This window comes from Agrilus planipennis, unplaced genomic scaffold (assembly GCF_000699045.2).
Source record: "Agrilus planipennis isolate EAB-ADULT unplaced genomic scaffold, Apla_2.0 scaffold5, whole genome shotgun sequence".
NCBI classification, from domain to species: Eukaryota; Metazoa; Arthropoda; class Insecta; order Coleoptera; family Buprestidae; genus Agrilus; species Agrilus planipennis.
In genome coordinates, this window is record NW_020442468.1 from 85,433 (window position 1) to 113,147 (window position 27,715).

At 36.4% G+C, this 27,715-nt stretch overlaps 1 protein-coding gene across 1 annotated transcript in view; it reads left to right on the plus strand.

The window, feature by feature from the left end:
* LOC108734770 (potassium voltage-gated channel protein Shaw-like) overlaps positions 1-27,715 on the plus strand; it is a 118,258-nt gene that overhangs the window by 67,957 nt on the left and 22,586 nt on the right. The window contains exons 3-5 of the mRNA XM_025981279.1: positions 1,591-1,723; positions 7,784-7,963; positions 27,290-27,493. Coding sequence (XP_025837064.1) covers positions 1,591-1,723; positions 7,784-7,963; positions 27,290-27,493 — 517 coding nt within the window. The remainder of the gene's footprint in view (positions 1-1,590; positions 1,724-7,783; positions 7,964-27,289; positions 27,494-27,715) is intronic.

Here is a 27,715-nt window from a genome sequence, read left to right on the forward strand (position 1 = left end):
TAACACCACATTTCGAACGCTTCTAACCTTTTCTTTTCCGCCGCTCCCACTGTCCATGTTTCACACCCGTACAACGCCGTGCTCCAAACATACACCTTTAACAACCTTTTTCGAATTTCTAAATTAACCGTTCGTGAGCATAGAAGAGACTTCTTTTTATTAAAGGCGACACGACCCTGCGCTATCCTCTGCTTTATATTTCTACTACTCCTTCCATTCTCACTTATGTGCATGGTATTCGGTTAAAATTAACAAAATTTGGGTTAGTTAAAAACCATAGATAGTTAATATTAAATTACGATTTTGAAAAATCCCCTGTAATCAATTTTGTGACATTTCCGAACTGTTTTACTTAAAATAACGATAAAAACCAGTTCTTTCGCAAATAGATAAGTCGGGAAATTCCAACGCGGAAAATTCCCTAAACCCACAACTAATGCACCCGGTACAAATGACTATTTCCCATGAGTAATTCGTCCTGTATGTACGTTTCACCTGTAGTTGTTTCTTAAACTATTAAATAAATCTATCTACAGCCGCAGCTTTTAGGGTAAGAAAATTTTATAACGTAAAAACATTATATTGGGAGAGGGTTCGCGCATCTGGATTAAAGTATAATAAAAAATGTTTGTGGTGGGACTGTCTGTCGCCAGTGTATGTGAGACGAATCTATTTCGGGGGAAAGTTTTGTTGCTTTTCCGTTTCAGCCCTGCAGATATTTGCTCTTGTGTCGACCAACCGTTTGTTATCGTTATCGTTATATCAGTATAAATGGGACAGTTGAATTAAGCCCATACTGAGATAAATTCCAGCAATATTTCAATGAAATTTATTAATTTAACTTGCGACATAACTCTTTCTACTTTTTCAACAATTAAATTTTCAAATGAATATTAAAGATGCTAATTTAGAGTTAAATCGTTAGTACCACCCAGGAAGGCTATAGATAAGGGGTCCAATCTATATAAAGTATGATATCTGAATTTCAAAAATTGATATCAAATCTATTCTACTTGAAACATCAAACAAAACGCTCACAAGCTAGTGGAACAAGAAGGATAAGTGTAAGCGCTGTGAGCACTTAGTGCAGCGCCGGGCAAACTCGGCTCTTTTGACTCCCGAGTGCTCCTCATTGATCCTGCGAGTGCGAGTGAGATGATTCTTTCCTTTTCTTATCCCTTCCATTTCGTAGGTGAGTCCCCTCTTCCATAGTTAAACCCAGTGGTATTGCGAACGAAAATTTTCGTAGGTATTATTTAAGTTGCGAGAGAGGCTTCGCTCGTCTACGGGATGAAGGGGCTTGATATGGGAGTGGAAAGGAGAAGAAAAAGAGAAAGCAATACGGGTCATTACTGCTGACTCTCTAGTACTCATTGAAGGATATGGAGTGACTCAAACTAACCTCAGGTAGCGGCTCCTATGAAGTTAAGGTTTGCCCGGTCCTGACTTAGTGGAACGTACTCTTAGTGTCTCACATTTTAACTGGAAGTATTTGTTGCATTTTACCTATACATATGTAGTGTAATTTATCTATTCCTAGTTTTCCCTTAAAAAAATTTTGGTTTTGTAGTTAAATATTGTTCTTTTCAGGACCGGTAAATTGCATTATCCAACCAATGTTTGTGGGCCTCTTTTCGAAGAAGAATTAGAATTTTGGGGATTGGATTCCAACCAGGTTGAACCTTGTTGTTGGAGTACCTACAGTATACATAGAGATACACAGGTATGTACAACACATTATACAGTACAGATTTTATAGACGAAATCCTACACGATAGGGATAGGGATGGTCAACATATTTTCAAAGAGCGTTTTCATTATCAGTTTTGTGTTTTAAACAGTTGGACCAATTTTACTAAAACGGTTCTCATTGTATATCTAACGAAAATTCTTTATATGTATAAGTAACGGAAGAAATCGCTGGACTGCTTGAGTTTTCTTAATGATTTATACATTTATACAACCTTCGACGAGGTACTAAATACGTCACTTTATTGATATGCAGATTGCATTAAATAATGAAAAAGAAAATTGTAAATATTATAGTCATGTCAAAGCACTAAACTTGAACCATACGTTGAACAAATATAACACGTTTGTAAAGCACCGATAATCGTTAGACTCTAAAAATAGAAACGTTTAAAACTTTGCGGAATTATTGAAATGTTTGATCACATGCCAATAGATGTATTTCACAGTTATAATAAATTTCTATATGATCTTGACGGATTTGCATGCTTTAAAATCATCAGGGTAGTTTCAGTCGTATTTTTGCAATCAGTCTTAAGAAAACTTTAAATGTGTGTATGTATAAACATTTAAGTAATTCTTTAAACGTGTTTAAAAAAGTTTATTTATCTAACAATAACTAAAGAATTTGTAGAAATGGATAATTTGCTATATGTCATACATTTTCTGATGACAAAGTCTCCTAAAAACGATCAGCAAATATCATGCTCATCTGCAGTGTTTTGTCATCATAATCAGTCCTAAGACTGGTTGGATACCTATCTCCACTCTTTCCACTCCTGAGCTCATCTCTGCATTTCCAGCTAACACTAGAACATCCCACTTATTTAACTATTTATAAATAGTAATCCAATCTATCTATCTCGCCTATTCTCCTACTCTTTCTAATATCTCTTGATTTCCAACCATGTCTATCCACTGTGTCCTCATCGTTCGCCTGATGTTATATCATAATAATCACTAATAAAAAGCAAAAACAGAAACTCTCTATATCGAACGAGGTTCAGAGCCTGGCCGAGTCTAAATTCGTTCCCACTGAACAGATATTAATAAATCTAAGGGTGCAAATAAATCTCAGCACGAACATGTCCGAGGAGGAATAAATAGATTATCTTGGAGAACTTTAAACGAAGACAATGCGCTATATTTTATTTTACTTCATATTCATCTAAAACGCAAACGAGGTAAGAATGCCCTACATCAAATCAAATTTTATTTGAAGTAAGTACTTGAAACGAATAGAGTCCGAACATCCTCGATAAGCACCTCAATGTACATTGTTATTGTATGAATATTAGGTGGAAACGCCAATTTAATATTGTATATGCATTACTTCTTCAAATTATCATCATAAGGTCGTCAGTCTTAAGACTGATTGGACACACACCTCCACTCTTTCCTATCCTGAGCTAAAACTATAACAACCCATATCCTTAACTATTTGCGAACAGTAATTTAACCTATGTTTACCTCTACCCCTCATAACTCTCGTTTCTGTCTCTAATATGTCTCTAACTAGACCTTCATGCCTGAGGTGTCCTACCAGCCTATCTCGCCTATTTCTTGTTAACTTCCATAGTCCTCTGTTCTCCTATTCTTTCTAAAACCTCTTCATTTCTAACCTTCTCTATACACGGTATCCTCATCATTCGCCAGTAACACCACATTTTGATCGCTTCTAACCTTTTCTTTTCCGCAGCGCCCACCGTCCATGTTTCGCACCCATACAGTGCCGATCTCCAAACGTACATTTTTAACAATCCTTTTCGAATTTCTAAATTAACAGTTCGCGACCATGGAAGTGACTTCTTTTTATTGAAAGCGACTCTACCCTGCACTATCCTCTACTTTATATCCCTACTACTCCTTCCATCCTAACTTATCTGACCTAGATATCTAAAATCAGCCACTTCTAATTTTTCGTCTCCTATCTTAATATTCGCTCTATCCTTACTTTTTCTTCCCTTGCATATCAGTATTTTTGTTTTACTTTTATTTATTTTCATAGAGTACTGTTTTGTCAATACAGCTTCCATTTTATTTAAAGCTACCTCTAACTCCTCCTTGCTAGATGCTAATACTGCTATATCATCTGCAAATCTAAGCATACTAATCTTTTGCCCCTGTATATCTATCCCTACAGTTGTATTGTCTTTAATGATGTCGATCGCGTCTTCGAAATATCGTTACAATCGACGAGTGAATAATGTATGCTATACAAAAAAAATCAGGAGAGAGTTTCTGGTAAATGTATATGGTTGGAGTTTGGTAGCTGCAATCAAAGTGATCTGGGCTTTTCTTTGAGAAAAATTCCACGTTAAAAATTTATTTCCACTTTAAGTACCTACCTATCTGTAATGTTCCCGTTGATTCGAGATGCCAGTAGGTAGGCAACTTAGATCCACTTAAATTTTGTTCCACGTTTCGTTTCTGGAAATGTTAAACCTAAAAAGGATTACATTTTCGAGCGATTGCGTTTCAAACGTGAAACATGGAGGGGCTTTTCCGAAAGAGAACGCGAAGGAAATAGAATTATTCGCGTCATCTATCCCGATTCGATTTCGGCAGAACGATGAAGTCGGTGCTTTTGAAAGGAAAAGTTGGCTGCGTACCAGAAAAGTTCGAACCTATAACAAACTTTTTAATGAACAAAAAAGCTTTAGAACAAGCAATAAATAATTTAAAACTGTTTAACGACTAAATTTTGAAAAACTTCGATTTTGAGCGATACCATAATGGAAGCAATTAGTGCCTTTTCTTGTTTTATCTTACATTGCGGCTCATAGGTAACACATTATCTACTGAGAATTTTAGAAGAATCTTTGTAGGGTTTTCAGTACATTAAAGTGAACTAATTTTATAATTAACTAGTGACCCGCACTAGCTTCGCACGGGTGCAATGCTGATACTAAATATATTTTTGTTTTGTTTAGATTATTATCGAAAAGGGGAAATCTTCAAAAGATACCCCCTGAACATACTAAATATACTACAGAATGTCTTTATATACAACATTCACAGTTTTTTTGTCATTAGACAATACAAACCGGCCTCCCGGCCGGTACAGCCGCAACCGCTATGTCCCTGCATTTTAAATCTGTAATATCTTCGAAAATATTCATTTAAATTACATGCTGTAAAGGGCCATATTGATCTATATTAAATGCACAATGTATTTAAGGTACTTAATTGGATAAGAATTAATGCTGTATTGCCTACAATCGCTTCGTAAATAAGTCATTATTTCTCATAAAAAGTAAAGGATAAAAATGGTTATTGTGGGTTATCCCTAAGAGATAGACATATACCATCCCGGACTTTTTTGTAGACCCTTTTAAGATGTACAATATTGTAGTACATTATTTTGATCTATCTCGTAGGGTTCAGCCAGCGTTTGCAATGTAAGCGCAAAAAATGTGTTTATTTACGACATCACATTAGAAACCCCTAAAATTATCAGTGTTTCCCTACTATATTATGCATGTATTATACATATAAACCTTCCTCTTGAATCACTCTATCTAACCGAAGAAAAATGTAAGCAAAACCTTCACTTTCGACCTAACTTGACGCGCTCTTTTCGGCCTTGCCTCGTGTGGCAGCTTCCATAGCAATGATTGAGCTTTGGATCTCCACGTATTAACCATAAACCCATGATTCGTCACCAGTTATGATCCTTTGGAGCAAATCTGGGCCATCGCGGAGAGAGTCCAACAGCTCCTTAGCAATGTTAATGTGATGCTGTTTTTGGTCGAAATTGAGCAATTTTAGTAAGAATTTCGCGGCGCCCCGTTCAATGACCAAATCATTGGTAAAAATCGAATGGCAGGAGCTAATAGATATATTTAGGTCCTTAGCAACTTCTCTAACGGTGATTCAACGATTGGTCAATACTATTTTCTTCATTTCATCAATGTTTTCGTCTGTTGTTGACGTGCTCTGGCGTCCGGCACGTTCTTCGTCGTTCACATCTTCTCCGCCCTGTGAGAGCATTTTCTACCACCGACAAACGTTGCTTCGGTCTAAAGTAGCTTCACCATATGCCACAGTCAACATTCGGAATGCGATCGCGCACTTAATTTTGTTTCTCATACAAAATTTGGTACAGATTCTTTGATCCATTTTTAGGAATAGGCAAAAATCGAAGACGAGCCGAAACTAGCGCAAGTAAAGCAGTTGTCAAAAATTAACTGAATAGTCAATATAGCAGACCTTATCGGTATAAGTGAGACACATGAGTACCACTATAACGCCACAAAAAAAAATCGAAAATCGAATATACGCAACCCGCGGAAATTCGAAATTTCCGATACTTTTTGAACAGACCTCGCACTTTCTATAACTTTCCTATCAGTTTTGTCCCATAGGAATTGATTCATAATAATGGTTAAGTGCGTGAATGTTTTCACATTTTTTGTTAGAAGCAAATATATTTAACGAGACACAAGCTGTTCTGCTTTGAACAAAACGTCACTAATTTAAAAAGGAGTTGGAGATTCAAATCAATAAAAAAACTGCCATAACTTCCTTGAGGGAATTTTATGTATTGGTGCATTTTGCTCGTTGTTTAAGAAAGTAACTTGTTTAGTGGAAATTTGTAACTTGTGTTTTAAATTTCATTACAGCAGTCACGTCGAATCGTTCCAACCAACTCGTTTAAGAGCAACCGTCGAACTCAATGCGCTCAGCGATTCGAATCGAGGATATAGAAAGCGCAAATAAACGATATTATTGGTTGCCGGGGCCATTAATTTAACATTTGCGAACACAATTTGTAGCACCCTTTCTTAATAAAGTTCGTGTTTGCAATGTTTTTTATTATTTCGACTATTGTAGGTTCTTTTCTCAATTGCAATGCCGATACTAACTATCGAATTAACGAATTGTATTAAGAATAGAAAAACAACTTGGCATTAAATTCACAAGCTATATTGAAATTTACCACATGCATTAAGGAATTTGACCCCTGTTCCTGTTAATGTTACATTATTCTGTATACAATGAAACGCACTGCCAGTTCTAAATATTGTAAAGAGCACGAGTGTGTTTGTGTGCGATCGGGTACACATGTGTGTGAACGGCTTATCGATTCGTCGAATAGCCGCGGGCGCCTTTCTTCATGTGCGCCGTATTTGTAAATGTGTGGGTCGTACCTGCGTTCTGGGAAAGCAGTTAAACAGTTTAAAGAAAGAAGAAACTATCCGGATGATTCGAGAAGGCTCCCGAAAGTAAACAAAAGAGTATTTAAAGGAAAAGACGATCGCCGAGAGGAAGTAGAATTAAATTGACCGTTGCAGAAGTGAATCCAGAAATAAATTGATCGCGATAGCAGTGAAATAAATAGCGCATTGAATAGCGATATATCAACAGTAGTGTAAATAAATAGGATAATTCATAACCTAAGTTTAGTAATAATTTAATAGTGTTTTTAAGTTATTTAATAATTAGTNACGCTGGGATTCGTTTTCAGCAAGTAGATATCCACACAAGTGGACCTTGTTGGAGCATACGTAATCCTAAAATGTAGCATCGTGCTACAGATGACGTTCACTGCGCCATTTGTAGTATTTTCTAAAAGTAATAATGTTCCACAGATAATTTTTTACATCTCTTCGGACTGTTCATTTCAGCTGTCTTTCCTACCCAATCACCATTACAATATTTACACACCTTATGCCATCTTTTCATAGATATAATAAAGTAATATAAATCCAGCAAATGCAGTTTATAATACTTATAATAATAATCTAATAATAATGTTCAGAAAGGATCTAATGTTTTAAAGGATTAATGGAATAAGTTGTTTCATCCTCTTCTTCATCCTTCCTTCCGATATAATAACCTTTGTATTAAATGATGTCTGAAAGTGTTCCAATCTACATTTTCAAGCATGTCAGAAACTCTTAAAGATAAATGAAAATTAATAGTAGATTTCGAAGAGGGTAAAGTTGCACCCTTGTGAACCATTTTAGAAAAATTCGATAATTCAGCAAGACACATCAAAGCTAAATAACGATAAAACTGTTTGTTTTAGGCAACCTTGGCAATATTGGATAAATTGGATATTGATACGGAAAAACCATCCGACGAAGATATAGCACGTAGATTTGGGTATGAAGAGGCCTACCTGACAGGAACTCTCACAAGATGGCAGAGATTCAAACCCAAAATATGGTCGCTGTTTGACGAACCCTACTCTTCAAGTTATGCTAAGGTATGTTAATTTTAACGTTTAATTTTGCAATTTTCAAAGAATCCACAGTGGTGTTGCAATAAATGATTATGTGATATATTATAGACGAATATTATTTTGATTACTTATAGACTTTAATAGAGGAGGTCATCAGTCCTAAGACTGGTTGGACACGCACCTCCATTGTTTTCTATCCTGAGCTAATCTTCACATTTTCCTAAAGCTAGAACAGCCCATATCCTCAACTATTTGCGAACAGTAATTTAATCTAGGTCTACCTCTACCCCTCTTAACTCCCATATCTGCCTCTAATATGTCTCTGAGTAGACCTTCATGCCTGAGAAGGTGTCCTACCAACCTGTCTCGCATATTTCTTATTGACTTCCATAGAGTCTATCTGAGAGTAGAGTCCTCTGTCCTCCTATTCTTTCTAATACCTCTTCATTTCTAACCTTCTCTAGCCACAATATCCTTATCATTCGCCTGTAACACCACATTTCGAACGCTTCTAATCTTTACTTTTCCGTCGCGCCCACTGTCAATATTTCGCACCCGCTCGGCGCCGTGCTCCAAACATTTACCTTCAACAACCTTTTTTGAATTTCTAAATTAACCTCCACTTCTTCCTATCCTGAGCTAATCTTCGCATTTCTCTAAAACTAGAACATCTCACATCCTTAACTATTTGCGAATAGTTATCTAATCTAGGTCGACCTCTATTCCTCTTAACTCCTGTTTCTGTCTCTAATACGTCTTTGGTTAGCCCTTCATGCCTGAGAAGATGTCCTACCAACCTATCTCCCCTATTTCTTTTATTGACTTCCCTAGAGTCCTCTGTTCTCCTATTCTTTTCAATACCTCTTCATTTCTGATCTTCTCTATCCACGGTATCCTTATTTAATCATTCGCGAGCACGGAAGTGACTTCTTTTTATTGAAGACGACTCAACTCTGCGCTATCCTCTGCTTTATATCCCTACTACTCTTTCCGTCCTGGCTTATCTGACTTCCTAGATACCTAAAATCAGTCACTTCTTCTATTCTTTCGTCTCCTATGTTTACATTCGCTCTTTCCCTACTTTGTCTTCCCTTGCATATCAGTATTTTTGTTTTACTTTTATTTATTTTCATACAGCGCTGTTTTGTCAATACCGCTTCCATTTTACTTAAAGCTGTTTATCTTTAATTGAGAAGGTGAGAATAAAGAAAAATACTGCTCAACTTATGGAATTAATCAGTTCAACTTTGAGTGAACATTTTGTGTGTTATTCTGTAGTAAAAAAGTGGTTTGATGGAAATTTTAGTCTCCAGGCCTCTCCTCGTCTAGGTGCAATAAAAGAATTTCAATATGAAGAACTCCTTGTTGCTAGACTCAAGAACAGCTTGCAGAACAGTTTTAGTGGTTACTAATCGGCAGTATCACTTCTGTTAATACAGGCAATGGGAATGATACAGAAGGAAAATGAGTACCTCACAGACTGACTGAAGAAAACAAACATCGAAGAGTTGGCATTTGCATGAATTTTCCCGGTACAAAACAAAGAATTTCTAGCACAAAGTCATTACGGGTGACGAAATGTGGATTCCATACGAGCATCCTAAACGCAAGGAATCATGTACTGATCCAGATAGTCATCACCATTAATTGCAAAACAGAATATTCATGTCAAGAATGTGTTACTGTATGTCTGGTGAGATTGCAAAGGAGTCATTCGTGACGAGTTTCTGGAACCAGATGAAACTGAGGCTCAGTTGCTCAAATCAAGTGATGCTCTGGAAATTCTTTAATCCTTAGAGAGAACGTTGCTTCTTAAACTTCCTGCTTCCTTCATGACTTTTACTGAACGGCAAGGTCTACGATTTAGACCATAGGTTAGCATTCCAAAGGACACCTGTTCGATTTCAGGTTCGTCTGTCCTGCTCCAAGTTGTTCTGGGGTTTCTTTGGATCTGGGATCACTTATTAGGCAATTGCTGAGGCAGTAATCATATTAAAATAATTCGAATAACGCCAGACGCGGATCGCGATTTCGATCTTTTTGGATCTCATCAGCGCGTAGCAGTTTCGACAGAATACAGACCACTTCGAATTATTTTATTCGATTAAGCTAACCTGCCTATCATGTTAAGGTTAGCTACGCTGGGATTCGTTTTCAGCAAGTAGATATCCACACAAGTGGACCTTGTTGGAGCATACGTAATCCTAAAATGTAGCATCGTGCTACAGATGACGTTCACTGCGCCATTTGTAGTATTTTCTAAAAGTAATAATGTTCCACAGATAATTTTTTACATCTCTTCGGACTGTTCATTTCAGCTGTCTTTCCTACCCAATCACCATTCACTCCTTCCTGTTATTCCACATAAAACCTTTTACTCTTTCTCCTGTCTTCATTTTATCCGCCTCATCTTTCTCACCCGAGCCATCACACTACCCACTCCCACATTCCTAAAAGGAGAGACTAAAGCCCCCCCCCTCGGCCCTACTTTCCGCCGTAATCCGGAGGAACTGTCCGTCCACCAGCTTAAGAAGCTGGTGGGAATGAAACATCCAAACGTTGATAGAGTATCTTTCCTACAGATGAATTTCGCGATGTTGAGTTACATTGCGAGATTCGTACAATTGAACTGAAGAAATACATTTTTATAATTAAATTGCTTCTATTTTCTCAAAAATTAATTGTCTCTCCTCACTTTATTGGTAGGATATTTTCTAAAACTAATTGTGCTTCTTAAAGTGGTTTAAAAATTCTCGTATTATTGTGTGTGAAAACTGAAACTTTTAAAAATTCTCTGGACTTTACCTAACCTAATTCCGTTCAGTAGAAATTGAGAAAGTTACTGAAATGTGTGTCCGCAAGAGAGAATAAAAATGTAATTTAGTTTAATCTACACGACTGCTATTTCTATCTACTTATTTGAATTAAGAACTTTTTTATCTTGTTTAAATTAAAGTACTTTTTTCTTCTTTATAGAAGCAGCCTGTAAAAATTTTAATATTATTTCTTTGGCAGAAATGAGAAAATCTTAAGGTTCTATTGTGAGTGGGCTTATGTAATAAAACAAACTGCCTTGATGAAAAGGGATTCAAAACAGCCATTAGATATATAATAAAATGTGACCGCGGGGTCTTAATGGACCACTTCTTACAAATAACATCAACCCTTAATGAAAAGTATACAATACAGTAGGTACCTATATATTTTCCAAAACGTTCTGCCATTCACTTGTCAAATTCCACTAAAGAAACCAATTTAACGTTAAATTAAGTCATGGCAACGTGGAAAACGAAAACATTTTTAATACATTTACGATAAGAAATCTTCAAGAAAACAATTTTACACCTGTTTTTGCTATGTTTGTTGTTGACATTTGAAACTGTAAGGAAAATCTTTCTGCAAATAGGCAGTGAAAAAAGCAATTTCCTTTTTTGTAACTAATTCCAGAGCGAAGCATAAATTAAAAATCTGTCTTCTACATAGCCAATCTTTTTTTTTTGTGAAACATCTAGAACCCACGTACCTCCACCTCATTCCATATTGAGTCAATTCTCTTATTTCTCTAAAACTAGAACATACTATAACTCCTTTTTTGTTTCTTATGATCACAAATAAATTAAAATGTGAACAACAACATTTAAAATTCAATCTGGAATTCGCTTTTTAAAAGGCCGATGCGCAGTGTGGCTGTGCGCACCCGATTTAAGCCATAGACAAGAAGATACTACGTGTTTTCTTTTATTGTTTTCACTACCATTCGTAGATGCGCATTGTTTCACATGACACATTTTGTAGACCCATTTGCTTTAGTTTTTCCTCCTTCTGGTCGTCTTGGTATTTGCAACTAATGTAGATTCTTGGTGGCCAATCAATAACAAATGGTTTTTGATATTTAAATTTGTACTAACTGGATAATCGCACAATAATTAGATACATATATGCATATTTTGCTACTAGATTTCCAACTCTCTATATATCGACTTGTAAAGACAATCGAGACTCATGTCTCTAATGCCGACTTCATAATATAACCTACTTTGACCGAAAAAAGAAAACAGATAAGGGCATTGGTCCTAGCACTTGAGAAAAGTAGGCCGTTTGGAGATTGATTACTGCGGCAATAAACTACGATGTTTTACGTAAGTCGACGAATTTCCGGACACAACATTATCTATATCCAATTATTCTCGGCACTTCCGTTCTTTGTAAATTTAGCTTTCCAAAGTTTGCATTCCTAATTAATTGCCACCTGAATTAACAACGGAGATTGTTAGTTGAATGGATCACAGCACCGACACCTTCGAGCCCACCCTGATGACAATAACGAACAAGAAGGAATACATTATTTGCATAACGGGGCATCAGTTATAGCGTTGATTAGAAAAGATATGTACAATTGAAAAGCTAAATGTCACATATTTTATATTGTTATTTATAATAATTTACTTATGGTGCAATGCATTAGTGGGTTGTGTTTTTAAATTAACTTTAACCACTAGAGATAACCTCAAATTAATGATGAAAAATAGTTGCGGCTGTCACTCCCTCGCCGGGAATTGAACCTAGGTCCCTGGTTTTACGCACTAGTACTCTATCACTAAAGCAACAACACCAACATATTGTGCTACTGTCAGCTCTTTGTAGTTTAGTGGTAGAGTACTGATACGTAAAACCAGCGGCTCGGGTTCGAATCTCGGCGAGGGAGTGAAAGCAACAACAATTTTTCCTCATTAATTTGAGGTTATTTGTAATTAGTAACATTAATTCAATATTGCATTGAGTTTAACCTTACAAAAATCCAAAAGTCTCATCACTTATGATAACTTAACCTAACCAAACCTTACCTAACCTTACAAAAATCCAAAAGTCTCATCACTTATGATAACTTAACCTAACCTAACCTAACCTAACCTTACAAAAATCCAAAAGTCTCATCACTTATGATAACTTAACCTAACCTAACCTAACCTAACCTTACAAAAATCCAAAAGTCTCATCACTTATGATAACTTAACCTAACCTAACCTAACCTAACCTTACAAAAATCCAAAAGTCTCATCACTTATGATAACTTAACCTAACCTAACCTAACCTAACCTTACAAAAATCCAAAAGTCTCATCACTTATGATAACTTAACCTAACCTAACCTAACCTAACCTTACAAAAATCCAAAAGTCTCATCACTTATGATAACTTAACCTAACCTAACCTAACCTAACCTTACAAAAATCCAAAAGTCTCATCACTTATGATAACTTAACCTAACCTAACCTAACCTAACCTTACAAAAATCCAAAAGTCTCATCACTTATGATAACTTAACCTAACCTAACCTAACCTAACCTTACAAAAATCCAAAAGTCTCATCACTTATGATAACTTAACCTAACCTAACCTAACCTAACCTTACAAAAATCCAAAAGTCTCATCACTTATGATAACTTAACCTAACCTAACCTAACCTAACCTTACAAAAATCCAAAAGTCTCATCACTTATGATAACTTAACCTAACCTAACCTAACCTAACCTTACAAAAATCCAAAAGTCTCATCACTTATGATAACTTAACCTAACCTAACCTAACCTAACCTTACAAAAATCCAAAAGTCTCATCACTTATGATAACTTAACCTAACCTAACCTAACCTAACCTTACAAAAATCCAAAAGTCTCATCACTTATGATAACTTAACCTAACCTAACCTAACCTAACCTTACAAAAATCCAAAAGTCTCATCACTTATGATAACTTAACCTAACCTAACCTAACCTAACCTTACAAAAATCCAAAAGTCTCATCACTTATGATAACTTAACCTAACCTAACCTAACCTAACCTTACAAAAATCCAAAAGTCTCATCACTTATGATAACTTAACCTAACCTAACCTAACCTAACCTTACAAAAATCCAAAAGTCTCATCACTTATGATAACTTAACCTAACCTAACCTAACCTAACCTTACAAAAATCCAAAAGTCTCATCACTTATGATAACTTAACCTAACCTAACCTAACCTAACCTTACAAAAATCCAAAAGTCTCATCACTTATGATAACTTAACCTAACCTAACCTAACCTAACCTTACAAAAATCCAAAAGTCTCATCACTTATGATAACTTAACCTAACCTAACCTAACCTAACCTTACAAAAATCCAAAAGTCTCATCACTTATGATAACTTAACCTAACCTAACCTAACCTAACCTTACAAAAATCCAAAAGTCNAGTTGTCTCCTTCCTTTTCTGGCCTAGTGCTGTTCTTTTCTACTTTGCGCCGATCAAACTGAAGGTCACATCGCTACAGAAAGTAAACGAAGTATACATAAGTCTCTTGGCGAAAGACAATTAAGTTAAAAAATAAAATGAAAGTACTTGGACTTCCAGTTCATTTCAATGAGTTAGAAAAGCTGAAAGTATATTAGAGATAAAACTAACGTTAATTGATTCAGTTCATCTGTTTGTGTGAGTACTTGCTGAAAATGTAAATTAATTGTTGGTAAGAAATTCTGATCATGTTTATTTTCTGAATGTAAAGTGCAGTAAAAATTGCTTCTCAAAGCTTTGAGTGACACATCGTTAGTTTGTGAGAATATACTTATTCAATGTACTCATGCTTCATCCATTCTATGAAAAATTAATCTTTCTCTAAAAGATTCTTTTCTCACATCATGTATGACTTTTGCGGGTGTGCATCTATTTCACTTTTCTTTGGCTTTTTGATGACCACTTAGCGTTGCATTCAACAAAACAACAAAGGCTTTAAAAGCATTAACTTCACAAAGAAGAAACTGAAACTGTACGCTGTTTTTGTTTGAGTGTAAATTCCCCGAACTTCTTTTGCTTGACAATATGTGCACAACACCGCAAATTCAGTTTCTTGGTCTGCATCTCTTTTTTAATCTTTCATACCTAACACCTCAGCAGTGATATTTTACAGAAAAATTTGTTTCAATAATAAAAGATAAAAAGGGCAATAAAAGATGCAAATCCTATAGTAAGTCTCAATGACATGTAGTAACACTTAACGTTCTCGTCATCATAAGGTTGTCAGTCTTAAGACTGGATGGGTACACACCTCCACTCTTTCCTATTCAGAGCCAGTCATCGCATTTTCTTATTATTGGAACATCCCACATTCCCGAACCATTTGTGAGGAGTAATCTAATATAGACCTACCACTGTTTCTATGTACACCGAGCGGTATGGCCTAGAGGCTTAGTCCTTTGCTTAGCATTCGGGAAGACGCCGGTTTCGATTTCGTCCGTCTCATCTTTCTCACCTGAACCACCACCCACCCATTCCCACGATTCCTGAAAGCAGGCTGAAGAGGGCCTTCCGCCCTACCTTTCAGCGTAGTCCGGAGGGACTGCCCGCCCATCGGCATTAGTCGCTGGTGGGAATAAAATACTCAAAAGTTTTTTCTCCCTGAACACGTGTTTCTGCTTTAAATATGTCTCTATCTAACCCTTCGTGTCCAAGAAGGTGTCCTACCAACCTATCTCGCCTATTTCTAATTGACTTATCACACATTGGACACGTAGCTTTACTCTTTTCTATGCTGAGCTAATCTTCGCATTTCCCCAAAACTGAAACAACTCACATCCTTAACTATTGCGAACAGTAATCTAATCTAGGTCCACCTCTACTCCTCTTAGCTTCTGTTTCTGCTTCTCATATATCTCTGACAAGACCTTCAGTCCCTGAAGAAGGTAACCTTGTTACCGAAAAGTGCTTAGGACAACTACAGTATCGTGGTTTGGCGTTGGGGTCTTGAGCTATTCTGTTTGTTCTACAACAACCGCCAAAGTTTTGCAATCTTCATATTTCGTCAAGACCTTCATGCCTGAAAAGGTCTCCTATCAACCTATCTCGCCTATTTCTTATTGACTGTTCTTTTATTATTTCTAATACTTCTTCATTTCTAACTTTCTCTATCCACGGTATCCTCAACATTCGCCTGTAACATCACATTTCGAACGCTTCTAACTTTTTCTTTTCCGCCGCACCCACTTTCCATGTTTCGCACCCGTACAGCGCCGCGCTCCAAGCATACACCTTTAACAATCTCTTTCGAATTTCTAAATTAACCGTTCGCGAGTATAGAAGAAACTTCTTTTTATTGAAGGCGACTCGATTCTGCGCTATCCTCTGCTTTATATCTCTACTACTCCTTCCGTCCTGACCTATCTGACTTCCTAGATATCTAAAATCAGCCACTTCTTCTAATTTTTCGTCTCCTATCTTTATATTCGCTCTTTCCCTACTTTTTATTCCCTTCCACACCAGTATTTTTGTTTTGTGCCATTGGTCGACTCTAAATATTAAAACTCCGTAATCACATGTTAACCGTGAAGCCCTAAAAATTGAGTTTGAACAAATTATTGTTCCTTTTATTCGTTGTACTTATTTCTTTATTTGCTTGTCTTCATACTGAAGTGTTCGAATATCATGAATATATGCGATGAAATTTCCTCTTTAGTGCTATTTTGCATTCTATCGGATTACGATTTAAGGCAGGACGTTGTCGGAAAAGACTGTTTGCTTATGAATATTAATGTCGTATACACAAACCTTTGTTTTTTGTTGATCGTTTTCTTTCAACGATTTTCCATTATAACATTTCACATGTTCGTTCATCCAAAGCATTATACACATTTTAGTATAATGGAGTTGCAAGAGATGGGAATTAATTTTTAACGAACCCGAAGTTTGTTCAAAAGAGTCTTTCATGCTTTAAACTTCGACGGGATAAATGATAAAACTTTTATCTCCAATTTTGTACAAAATGCGAAATCATGTTTCCGAATAATGCGTACTTTTTTTGGTTTTGCCAACTACCGGTGGCACGGCAGTAATTTTCAATAATGGATCACTGTAAAGGTAAAACGGCATATAAATTACATAATTTTTCCTAAAGCGGGATGCAAAAACAGGTTAAAAGTCTTTTGGGATTACTCTGCTTATTTAATAACCTTGCTAATAAATCATGAGGGATACAGGTTTTCATTAAAATTTCGCTCTATTAATTCCTTCGCTTAAAATATTACTTATTAAAAATTAACGGAAGATTTTGATGACCTGAGCTTATATACCCACCACCTCTGCTATAATGAGTTAAAACAATTGAAATATCCTATGGTATGTATGAACTATACGAGCAATTTTAGAAAATACTACAAATGGCGCAGCAAACGCCATCTGTAGCACAATGCTACATTTTAGGATTACGTATGCTCAGACGAATACAGACAACTTCGAATTATTTTATTCGATTAAGCTAACGTGTCTATCACGTTGAAGTTGGTTACGCCGGGATTCGTACAGTAGATATCCATATTTTTAAATGAACCTTGTTGAAGCATACGTAATCCTAAAATGTAACATCGTACTACAGATGGCGTTCACCACGTCATTTGTGGTATTTTTCTAAAACGCGCTGTTAAGACAGCAGGTAAAAGTTGGTCTGTGTTCTGTCGGAGCTGCCTGCGACGCGTTGATGAGATCCAAAAAGATCGAAATCGCGATCCGCGTCTGGCAGTTTCGACAGAATACAGACCACTTCGAATTATTTTATACGAACAATATTTTTATATCTGTTTGTAATCAAATTCTGGACAACGACGTCAACAAAATATATATTATAGGGGTTTACAGGGGTGAAAAATCGATCTAGTTAATAGACCTCAGTTCTGAGAAATTTCGTTCATGATTGATAATTTCGCCACAGGAGTGATCTTGTCAATAGTCCAATGGCTAGAGCGTGGGAATACTCGCCCTCGAATCCTGCAATGTGGTCAGACTTTTTTAGTTTTTGACGTGACAACGTCTTATAATTCGATGGAGCCGGCTGCACGCACGAAAAAATATGACTCATGCGGCGTTACCTCGCTCTGAGGCGTTCCATTTAAGGCTTGAAGTGCAAGCGAGAGCGCGGAACGAGCGACAAAGAGGCACAATCGGCCTCCGCGTTCGGCAGCGTTCGACATTTGTCTCTCTCCTACTTGAGTGAGCAATGCGTCCGCGTGGATAGCTGCTATAGAATAATACATTTCCATTTACCTCCTTCTCTATATCCATACAAAATATCTATCAAACAAATAAAATTAAAATTTTCTTTTGAAAGATAAAACCATTCCATCAGTATTTTCTTATGACGTTGTCACGTTCAACTATCGTTAGTAAACCGACTTTACAGACAACCGATTTTTTTTTTACATCTGTCCTGAGCAGAGCAACGCTCTCGATCATCAAAGATGCGGAAAATTGTTGCTATGGTTTTAATAGAAGCAACACATATATGAAACAATTTCCTATATTCCTATTTCAAATATGTAAACTAATTGTAAAGGTCTCAAAAATGCATTCAAAATATAAAATGCTGAATTTTATAAAATCCCTACACTTCTGAATAAAAATATTTTATTATTTTCTGCATCATCAGCATTTATATACGTAAAGATAAGGGCGGCTGGTATTCATGTGTTGGAAATCTGGATCTTTAGCTGAGTGCGTTGGGGTGGTAATCCTTTAATTTATGCAACTGGGCTGCTCACGATAGTTCTGTACAATCGATGGATTAATTAAAACAGACAGGGATTTAACCCATTGATCAAATATTAGAGAAAGAATTGACAATAGCTCTGTGCAATATTTAAGAAACTAGCATCACTCCCTTTACATCCCCATTTGCTAGCTAATTGTTTGTATCAAAAAATAATGGCGTCAACGAAAAAGTTATGGATACGTTTGCTTCCATAAAGGATTGTAAGACTGAATTAACTTTCACAAAATAAGCTAGTAAACATTTGCAGAATACTTGCTCTATTCTATCATGAACCACCACTGTATTATACATAAATAAAATAAGAACTAGAACTGTCACTCTGATAAAAATCATCTGCAAAAACTTGAACACTTATTTTATAAAATGTTTTATATGTATGTACAAATGTCTACATTATGAATTAGGGTTAGTTAACAGTCGATCGCGACCAATTTTGGTCAATCGCCGATTTTACTTATCTGCCCATATCTCGCCGGAATGCACCGAGCGGCATGGCCTAGAGGTTTAGACCATTGCTTAGCACTTAGGTAAATGCTGGGGCAGTAATATTCCACAGATAATCTTTCATTCTCTTCTGTCTTCATTTCGTCAGTCTCATCATTCTCACCTGAACCACCACCCAACCATTCCCACGATTCCTGAAAGGAGGCTGAAGAGGGCCTTCCGCCCTACCTTCCGGCGTAGTCCCAAAGGACTGCCCGCTCTTCAGCTTTACTGGCTGGTGGGAATGAAACACCCAAAAGTTAAAGTTTTTTTTACCGAGCGGCATCGCATAGAGGTTTAAACTATTGCTACGCATTAGGGAGGACTCCGGTTTGATTCCGGGTCGGTCTGCCTTGGTCCAAGTTTTTCTGTAGTTACTTTGGATTACTTAGGCAAATACTGGGGTAGTAATATTCCACAGATAATCTTCCATTCTCTTCTCTCTTCATTTCATCCTTCTCATCTTTCTCACCCGAACCACCACCCACCCATTCCCGCGATTCCTGAAAGGAGGTTGAAGAGAGCCTTCCGCCTTCTGGAGTAGGCTGGAGTGACTTCCCGCCCGCCAGCATTACATAACACCCCAAAGTTTGAAATGCACCTTATACAGAAACATAGTATATAAACATAGTGTGCATTTCACATCCCGTCTTCCCCATTAGACTATGCCTATGACAACAAGTCGATCGCAACACACTTTTAAGATCAAGAGTAGATCTTATACACAAAAAAGTTGACCACCCCTGATACCCCCGATCTATAGCAAAAAAAGTGATTTTTAATGTCAAAACCAGTATGTGTATGTGTACTTAATCATTGTATGTTGCCTATCAAATTTTGCAATCTTCCAGAAAAAATAATAATAAACTGACTATACTGACGTTTAACCACAATTCTAGAATTTGAACTATAGAATGCAAATAATACTTAGGTATAGTTCGTTTACTTTCTGTAGCGGTGTGACCTTCAGTTCGACCGGCGCAAAATAGAAAAGAACAGCACTAGGCCAGAAAAGAAAGGAGACAACTCTCGGCCAAACCCTTAACCGGTTAGGAGCGTATAAACCCTGCAGTACTGCACGGAAAAATTGACCATTTTATCCACTACAATTTCATTGCTCAGATGTGCTGTTATTGATACCATTTACTGCTGAAAATATCAACGAAATGTTTATTTATAATTGAAGACATATTAAAGACTTTAGCGGTTGTTTTCGACTCGCACTCCTATTCATGATTGAACAAAACTTTTGGCAGGTACTGTATAAAAAAGTAAGTTCAATGAACACGAGTCGAGAGTATAATGAGCTTTTCTCTTCTTACCTACGATTTTGCCAGCGCGCATCCGAGACATTGGAAGGGACACATCGCTAGAGAAAGTAAATGAAGTATACTATATATTTTCGTTTGTTAATGACATCGACACAAACTACCGCAAACATTTGCTGTAATTACGACTGGATGAGCTACAATATCCTTCGTTTCTAGAATTAGGCACGTGGATGTGCAACGTACATCATATATCAGCAAGTCAGCGTCATCTATTGTATAAATTTTGTACTCAATCAAGTCCCCCGATGTCTACCGCCCTACTGACACTTAAAGAAACAAATAAAGAACTGAATTCGGATACCAAATGTCCAGGGTCGTTGATTAAACGACGGGAATTCGACTTTTTCGTGGAATATAAATTGCCTCACAAGAAAAGAAGACAACAAACAAAGAAACATACGAATCAAATAGCGTCGTTGACGAAAAAATAACCGAATTCGTTTTGAAAGAAAAACAGTTTTTGCAAACAAACGAAAAAATTTATTTCTACATAAAAAGTACCCGCGTTTAAGGGAAATTTTTGAGATAATTTTCTTCTTTTGAAGTTTTTAAGTTAGTTCACGTGTAAAATTTGCGTTTAAGGGTTCCGCATTCTGAAAGAGAAAATAGAACCCACATAACATTTGTTTGCATTGAATATTGTATGTTTCTAATGCTTCCCACTCCTTATCGATCTCTTCAGTGTTGTACTGACGAATTTTTTTACATGTTGAATACTTTCAACTTGTTTTTTTTTTCACACGACACGTGCCTGGCAATATTATCAGTTAACAGATGTTTACATTGAAGAAACTATTATAATTATAACATCTTTGTTAATAATCTTTCATTAGAAGCAAATATATTTAGTCTCTCAATGGCGTTATACAGATGACGCTGGGTCTTAGCACATAGGTACTTACTCCTTGATATTTAACTTTCTTTAATTTTTGTTATTCCACTTAAAATATGTAAAATTTAGTCATCATATCTGCATCAGTTTGATTAGTTTGGTCGATTATTTGATGAATGTGTAGAATATACCCATTGACGTGACAACGTCTTATAATTCGATGGAGCCGGCTGCACGCACGAAAACACATGTCTCATGCGGCGTTACCTCACTCTGAGGCGTTCCATTTAAGGCTTGAAGTGCAAGCGAGAACGCGGAACGAGCGACAAAGAGGCACAATCGGCCTCCGCGTTCGGCAGCGTTAGACATCTGTCACTCTCCTACTTGAGTGAGCGATGCGTCCGCGTGGACAGCTGCTATACAATAATACATTTCCATTTACCTCCTTCTCTATATCCATACAAAATATCTATCAAACAAATAAAATTAAAATTTTCTTTTGAAAAATGAAACCATTCCATCAGTATTTTCTTATGACGTTGTCACGTTCAACTATTATCAGTAAACCGACTTTACAGACAACTAATTGTTTTTCAACTAGATCAATCCGGAAATATCGCCTGCTTCTTTGGATAACTGCCTTAAAATAACCAAACTCTTAAATTCTGTGAGTACTAATTTTCTTAAACCACGCCGTATTTTTCATAAGATGGCGCTGATGTCCCCTTTGATGATTATATACTTTAGTAAAACACCCCTATGTTCTATTTTTAATATACCACTTTTGATAAATTGTTGATCAAACACTTAATGTTGCTATTCAGTTGGTTTATGTGATGTCTAACATACAAAGAACATAAAGCTGGTAAAGACGTTAAGAAACTTATTCCTCTATATATGTATATTTTCCCGGAATTCGCGTAGTTAACGCGTAATAATAATAAAGAGGAAAACTGAAAACTAAGTTTTTCTCAGATTTTCCTGGATCGTGTAGGCCATTAGGGGAAGGGGTAGGGTTGGCAGTAATATCCATTCTTAGATAATCTTTTACTTCTCTTCTTCTTTATTTCGTCCATTTCACAGTCCACCCATTCAAGGCTCAATAGTGCCACGCGCTCTATACTACGCGTTTGCTATGCTAATCGAATGGACTACCCCCACCATCAGCATTAGAAGTTGGTAGATATAGTTGGGACTTTCAAAACTTGCATAGTCAGAACGCCTACTTTTACTCGCGACAGGCGTTGTAGGGAATATCGTAAACATAGAAAAGAGATGTCAGGTACGAATTGCAGCGGACACTAATAAAAAAAAGGAGTAACATTGCACAAATTAACGTGTAACAGAAAGAGATGCAGACAAGCAGAATTTGAGCATGTTGCCAGTATCGGACTTTAAAGAAAGTTCAACATTCTTGGGAATTAAGGAAAGCAAATACACTTGTCTAAAGACATTATTCCAACTAGCTGTTATAAAGCCGACCTTGGTATTTTAAGCAACCTAAACAATCTCTAACAGCTGCACCACTTAGTATTATTCGATTATCTCTTTTAACTTTGTCTGTACTGAATAAAATAATTCGAAGTAGTCTCTATTCTGTCGAAACTGCCAGACGCGGATCGCGATTTCGATCTTTTTGGATCTTATCAGCGCAACGCAGGCGGCTCCGACAGAACACAGACCAAATTTTACCTGCTGTCTTAACAGCGCGTTTTAGAAAACACCACAAATGGCGCGGTAAACGCCATCTGTAGTACGATGCTACATTACAGACCAATTTTTACCTGCTGTCTTAACAGCGCGTTTTAGAAAACACCACAAATGGCGCGGTAAACGCCATCTGTAGTACGATGCTACATTTTAGGATTCTGTATGCTCCAACAAGATCCATTTAAATATATGGATATCTACTTGCTGAAATGTACTACTTTACTCATGAAGCATTTCCTATCTTAACAAAAGCGTGTTCAAAATGCAGCAAATTACTACAGCTCCATTCTCACATATAATCTATTGTAGAGTTTGCCAGTTTTGATCGTCTCAACTATATGAAACATGCAGAGGAACTTATCATGTTGAGGCACCTTTATATTTCTCTTTGCAGCGGACATTAAGAAGATGAAAAACTACTGCATGCGGTATTTTTAAAATTTAAAAGTTAGATCAGGAGGTGATGGTTCACAATTTGTCTAAAACTTCATAACGGAGCAACCAATTTTCATAACAGAATTACAGAGCAAGCGTGTGGGAAACGCCGTTGTACTCCAAACTACCCGTTGTCACCTTCTAACAGTAAAATATTGTTCATTTTTATGTGCGGTACTTTCTGAAATCACCCTAAAGAATTCTTGGCGAAATAGAATACGTAAAAGCGCATTCTAACTAATATATTGTTGTATACTTTATATTAAGAGTAGATTATATAATAAATCATTCACAGACAGTAATTGCTACCCCCACTATCGTTAGATAAGATTTTTGTATAAAAGGGGATGCTCTTTCTAAATAGTTTCAGTTTGTACTTTTAGTTCTTAACCTACCTTAACAAGTAGAACTCAGTAAATGTTTGTCGTATTACAAGGCGACTTAATTAGTGTTTCTCTAGTTATTCGTTAGTTGACATTATTATCATTAGGTTCATATCGAGATGACAATAGTCATCAGTCGGTGAACGGAACATTCTTCGGCAATTATTGTGTGAAGGTGCAATCCATTTGGAAAAGTGTCTATTACTGCTTGAACATTAAAAGTTCATTTTCACGCGACACAATAATTGAAAGTGTGAATAGGTAATCCATTGATCACCAATAATAATTACTTTACTCTTTCTAACAAGAGTCCGGAGTCTCATTTAAAACTGCTCTGGTGTCAGAAGTTAGACAAGGACACTCAATTATTGTTTGGAGATCAGGACACCAACAATATATTAATCAAAAAAATGAGCACAATAGTGATGATAAAGCTGCTGATTTTATACGTATGTACCCATGCTCAACACTCGCACAATTTAATGTATCTGCCTACAAATTGGACTATTACTATTGAAATTAATTACATTTAAGAATAACCAATCAAACAAATTGGCATAAACAATATATCATTAAAGAAGGTAGGTATAATGCCTAATTACTAATTGCCTTTATTAGGCTCAGGTGTATGAGACCGAATTTACATAACAAACAAATAATTATCCGAAGGGTGGGGGGGGATTTACGTACCTCTGCGCGGTCATTAAGGCATTTTGGACCGAGTTTACAATAACCCATCCAATGTCTAATGTGTTTAAAATGATATATAAATAGTAGCTGACTTATATCTACGAGGGTTATTCAATAATGAAATAAACAAATTTGTATAATTAAGCGTAAAGTAAAACAAGTTTGATACTTTTTGGACTACAAGTTCACATCACTGGAATGATGCCTGGAGATTGGTTGCTAAAAATTATTTTGTTCATAATTTCATGATGAATCTGCTTTTCTACGACCTATCGCATGATGAATCTTGAATTCACCCTTTTTAACCTAAATCCGAAAGATAAAGAAGATCAAATCAAGAAAATCAGTTAACCTGTTAAGAAAACAATCAGAATTCTAACATTAACAAGAAAATAGTAGTGACCATGTTTTGGGAAAGGTACTAAAGGTCCATTTCTTTGAGACTTTTTGTGAAGAGACTAAACATATTTGGCCGACATGCTTCTAAATAAAATAAAGTTAGAGATGTAAGAAAACGTCGTAGATGTCAACGAAAAGACTATATTTACATTCAGCCTTACACTGCTCTGGGAGAATCTACCTCAACCCCATATAACTCAGATACGGCTCTATCAGATTTCTACTTCTTTGTTCTACTCACCGAGCGGTATGGCCTAGAGGTTTAGTCCTTTGCTTAGCATTCGGGAGGACGCCGGTTCGATTCCGGGTCTGTCTGCCTTGGTCCAAGTTTTTCTGTGGTTTCCTTGGATCACTTAGGCAATGCTGAGGCAGTAATATTCCACAGATAATCTTTTATTCTCTTGTTTTCATTTCTTCCGTCTCATCTTTCTCACCTCAACCACCACCCACCCATTCCCACGATTCCTGAAAGCAGGCCGAAGAGGGCCTTCCACCTTACCTTCCGGCGTAGTCCGGAGGGACTGCCCGCCCACCAGCATTATTGGCTGGTGGGAATGAAACACCCAAAAGTTTTTTAAAAGTTTTTTGTTCTACTCAATAGCATGGGCGTTACTAGGAATTAAGAACCACGAAGAGGTCGAGACTTCGTGGGAAACATAGATAATGTTGAGAAGTACAAAATGTCAAATGCTTGTTATAAAAATATATTGTTTGTATTTTTAGATTGATTTTCTCTTTAATTTTATTAAATGACTCTGGTGTTAGTATTTCATTTCCAACGATTTTACACACCGAATAACAGACATGAAAAACCACATTAATTACACACATGACGAGCAAAAAGAATGCTCGACATGCCATTTGTCATACAAAGAAATGTTGAATGTACAACAATAGATACCATTAAAAAATATTGTTACAATTGAAGTGGCCTGCAGGCAACATTTTAATCAAAAAATTAAAAACGGAACCAGTTAACAATGTATGCCTTGATTTGACAATTGAATCGGCATGCCGCATATGGTTGCAATATCTTTTGTTTTGTTATCGTAAATAGTGACTCAATTTATGTACTTGGCGATTTCAATGACAGTAATAATATAGAATATGCATCCAGGATGGTGTTTTACCCTAGTAATAAAATGAGGATAATGAGAGAATGTAGACGCAATTTTATGGTCTATCAGTAATTGTTTATCAAAGTTGTAATCGAGATACGAAATTATTTTAGGTACATAACACAATACAACAAGAAACTCTTCAGTTTAAAAATTAAAATAGGCTTTTAAAACTGGCAGAAGAAGGCATTGCTTCCATATTGTATAGACTCAAAAGTTAATGTTATGCATATCGGTAATTTTAGGGGTTAAGAATGTAAAAATCAACGAACTTAAAGAGTCTCTTATTACCACGTAATCCAAGTGCAGAATACTCTAAACTATCTCCGCAATAAATTATATAAACAAACATACTAATCATCAAGCGAAAAGCGCATATTTTTTACCTGCTTATTTGTAGTGCAGTAATAGATAAACTATGGCGGTTCTCTCTCAAAATTTCAAGGCCATTTTCCATTTAGCGCGCTGTTGAGCCAAATTGTAACCTGAAATATATATATTTGTTGGTAATTACAGTTTGTATTGAACACAAATTTAAAATTGTAACTTTAATTCTAATCAAAAATGGGTAACAGAAAGTAATTAAAAAAAATATCAATATACCTATTTTAATATTTAATATGTTTAGTTTGTTATTTACATGTATTTTCTTATGAACGTTCAGTTTTATCCTCTCCATGCCTACTCTGACGTCACGACTGTCAGTTTTTTCAGTCATCTTCGATAGCTGTTACCGTCAGCCAGGACTTTGCCACTTGCCTCGGTTCTCCGCTCCTTCTGTGGCTGCTCCGCCTTTTAAGGCCCCCTTCATCTGTTGCTTCTTGATCATATGGTACTCCCTTTATCTTCATTAGGTGGTGCTCTATCTAATGATTTCAATAGACGATAGAGACCTTACGAGTCGGAGCACCCGTAGAAGTAGCGGAGTACACTTGGCAAGTCGCGAAACCCTGGTTCATGATGATAAAGATAGTGAAGGCTGGCATCAGCCGACAGCTGTCACATCAAAGTAATCGTGGACAGGCTAATATTGAACGAAAATGACGGAAATGAACCTTCTTAGTAAAGTACATGGGATTTTGAGGCCAACAAGCATAGCTGATCTACGCACAATATAGGTTTAATTAGACAAATATTACCTGGCGGGAGTGAAACACAATACCTAATGCTTTTTTATCTATACTTTATGGTGTGCTTATGATAGTGTCGACAATAGCTCATCATGAACTCATGAACGAATCTATAGTATTTAACCGATAAAAATTCCTATACAATTGAAATTTGTCAAATAACAAATATTTGCTTGACGCCTTATAAATGTTTCGGTTTACAAATATTTTTAGAAAGAGACCATGCAGATATTTAGTAAAATAAATGTCTTCTTCTTGATTTTCAGGTTATTTCAGGGATTTCCGTATTCTTCATATGTGTATCGGTAGTGTCGTTCTGTTTAAAGACACACCCTGGTTTAAGGGTAAGATGCCAGTCAATAGACTTTACAAATACAACGCAAAAGTGTACAGAACCGCTACCACTTTTCTTCGCAGTTGAACATCTATGTAACGCCTGGTTTACTCTCGAATTGACAGTAAGATTTTTGGTAAGTGTTTAAATATATTGTTCATATAAGTAGAGGTAGTTCAGCATCGCACGAAACTTGACCTTGGGATTGGCAATGACAAAACTCCGCTTATTAAGTAATTTCTACATTTCTACCTATTAAAAACATTGACCGTTACTATTTACGGCTTACATGGAGCTGTATTCACATGCTTAATGGTCGAGTCAATGTTTTCGTAATGCAAAATAAGACCCGCCTCTG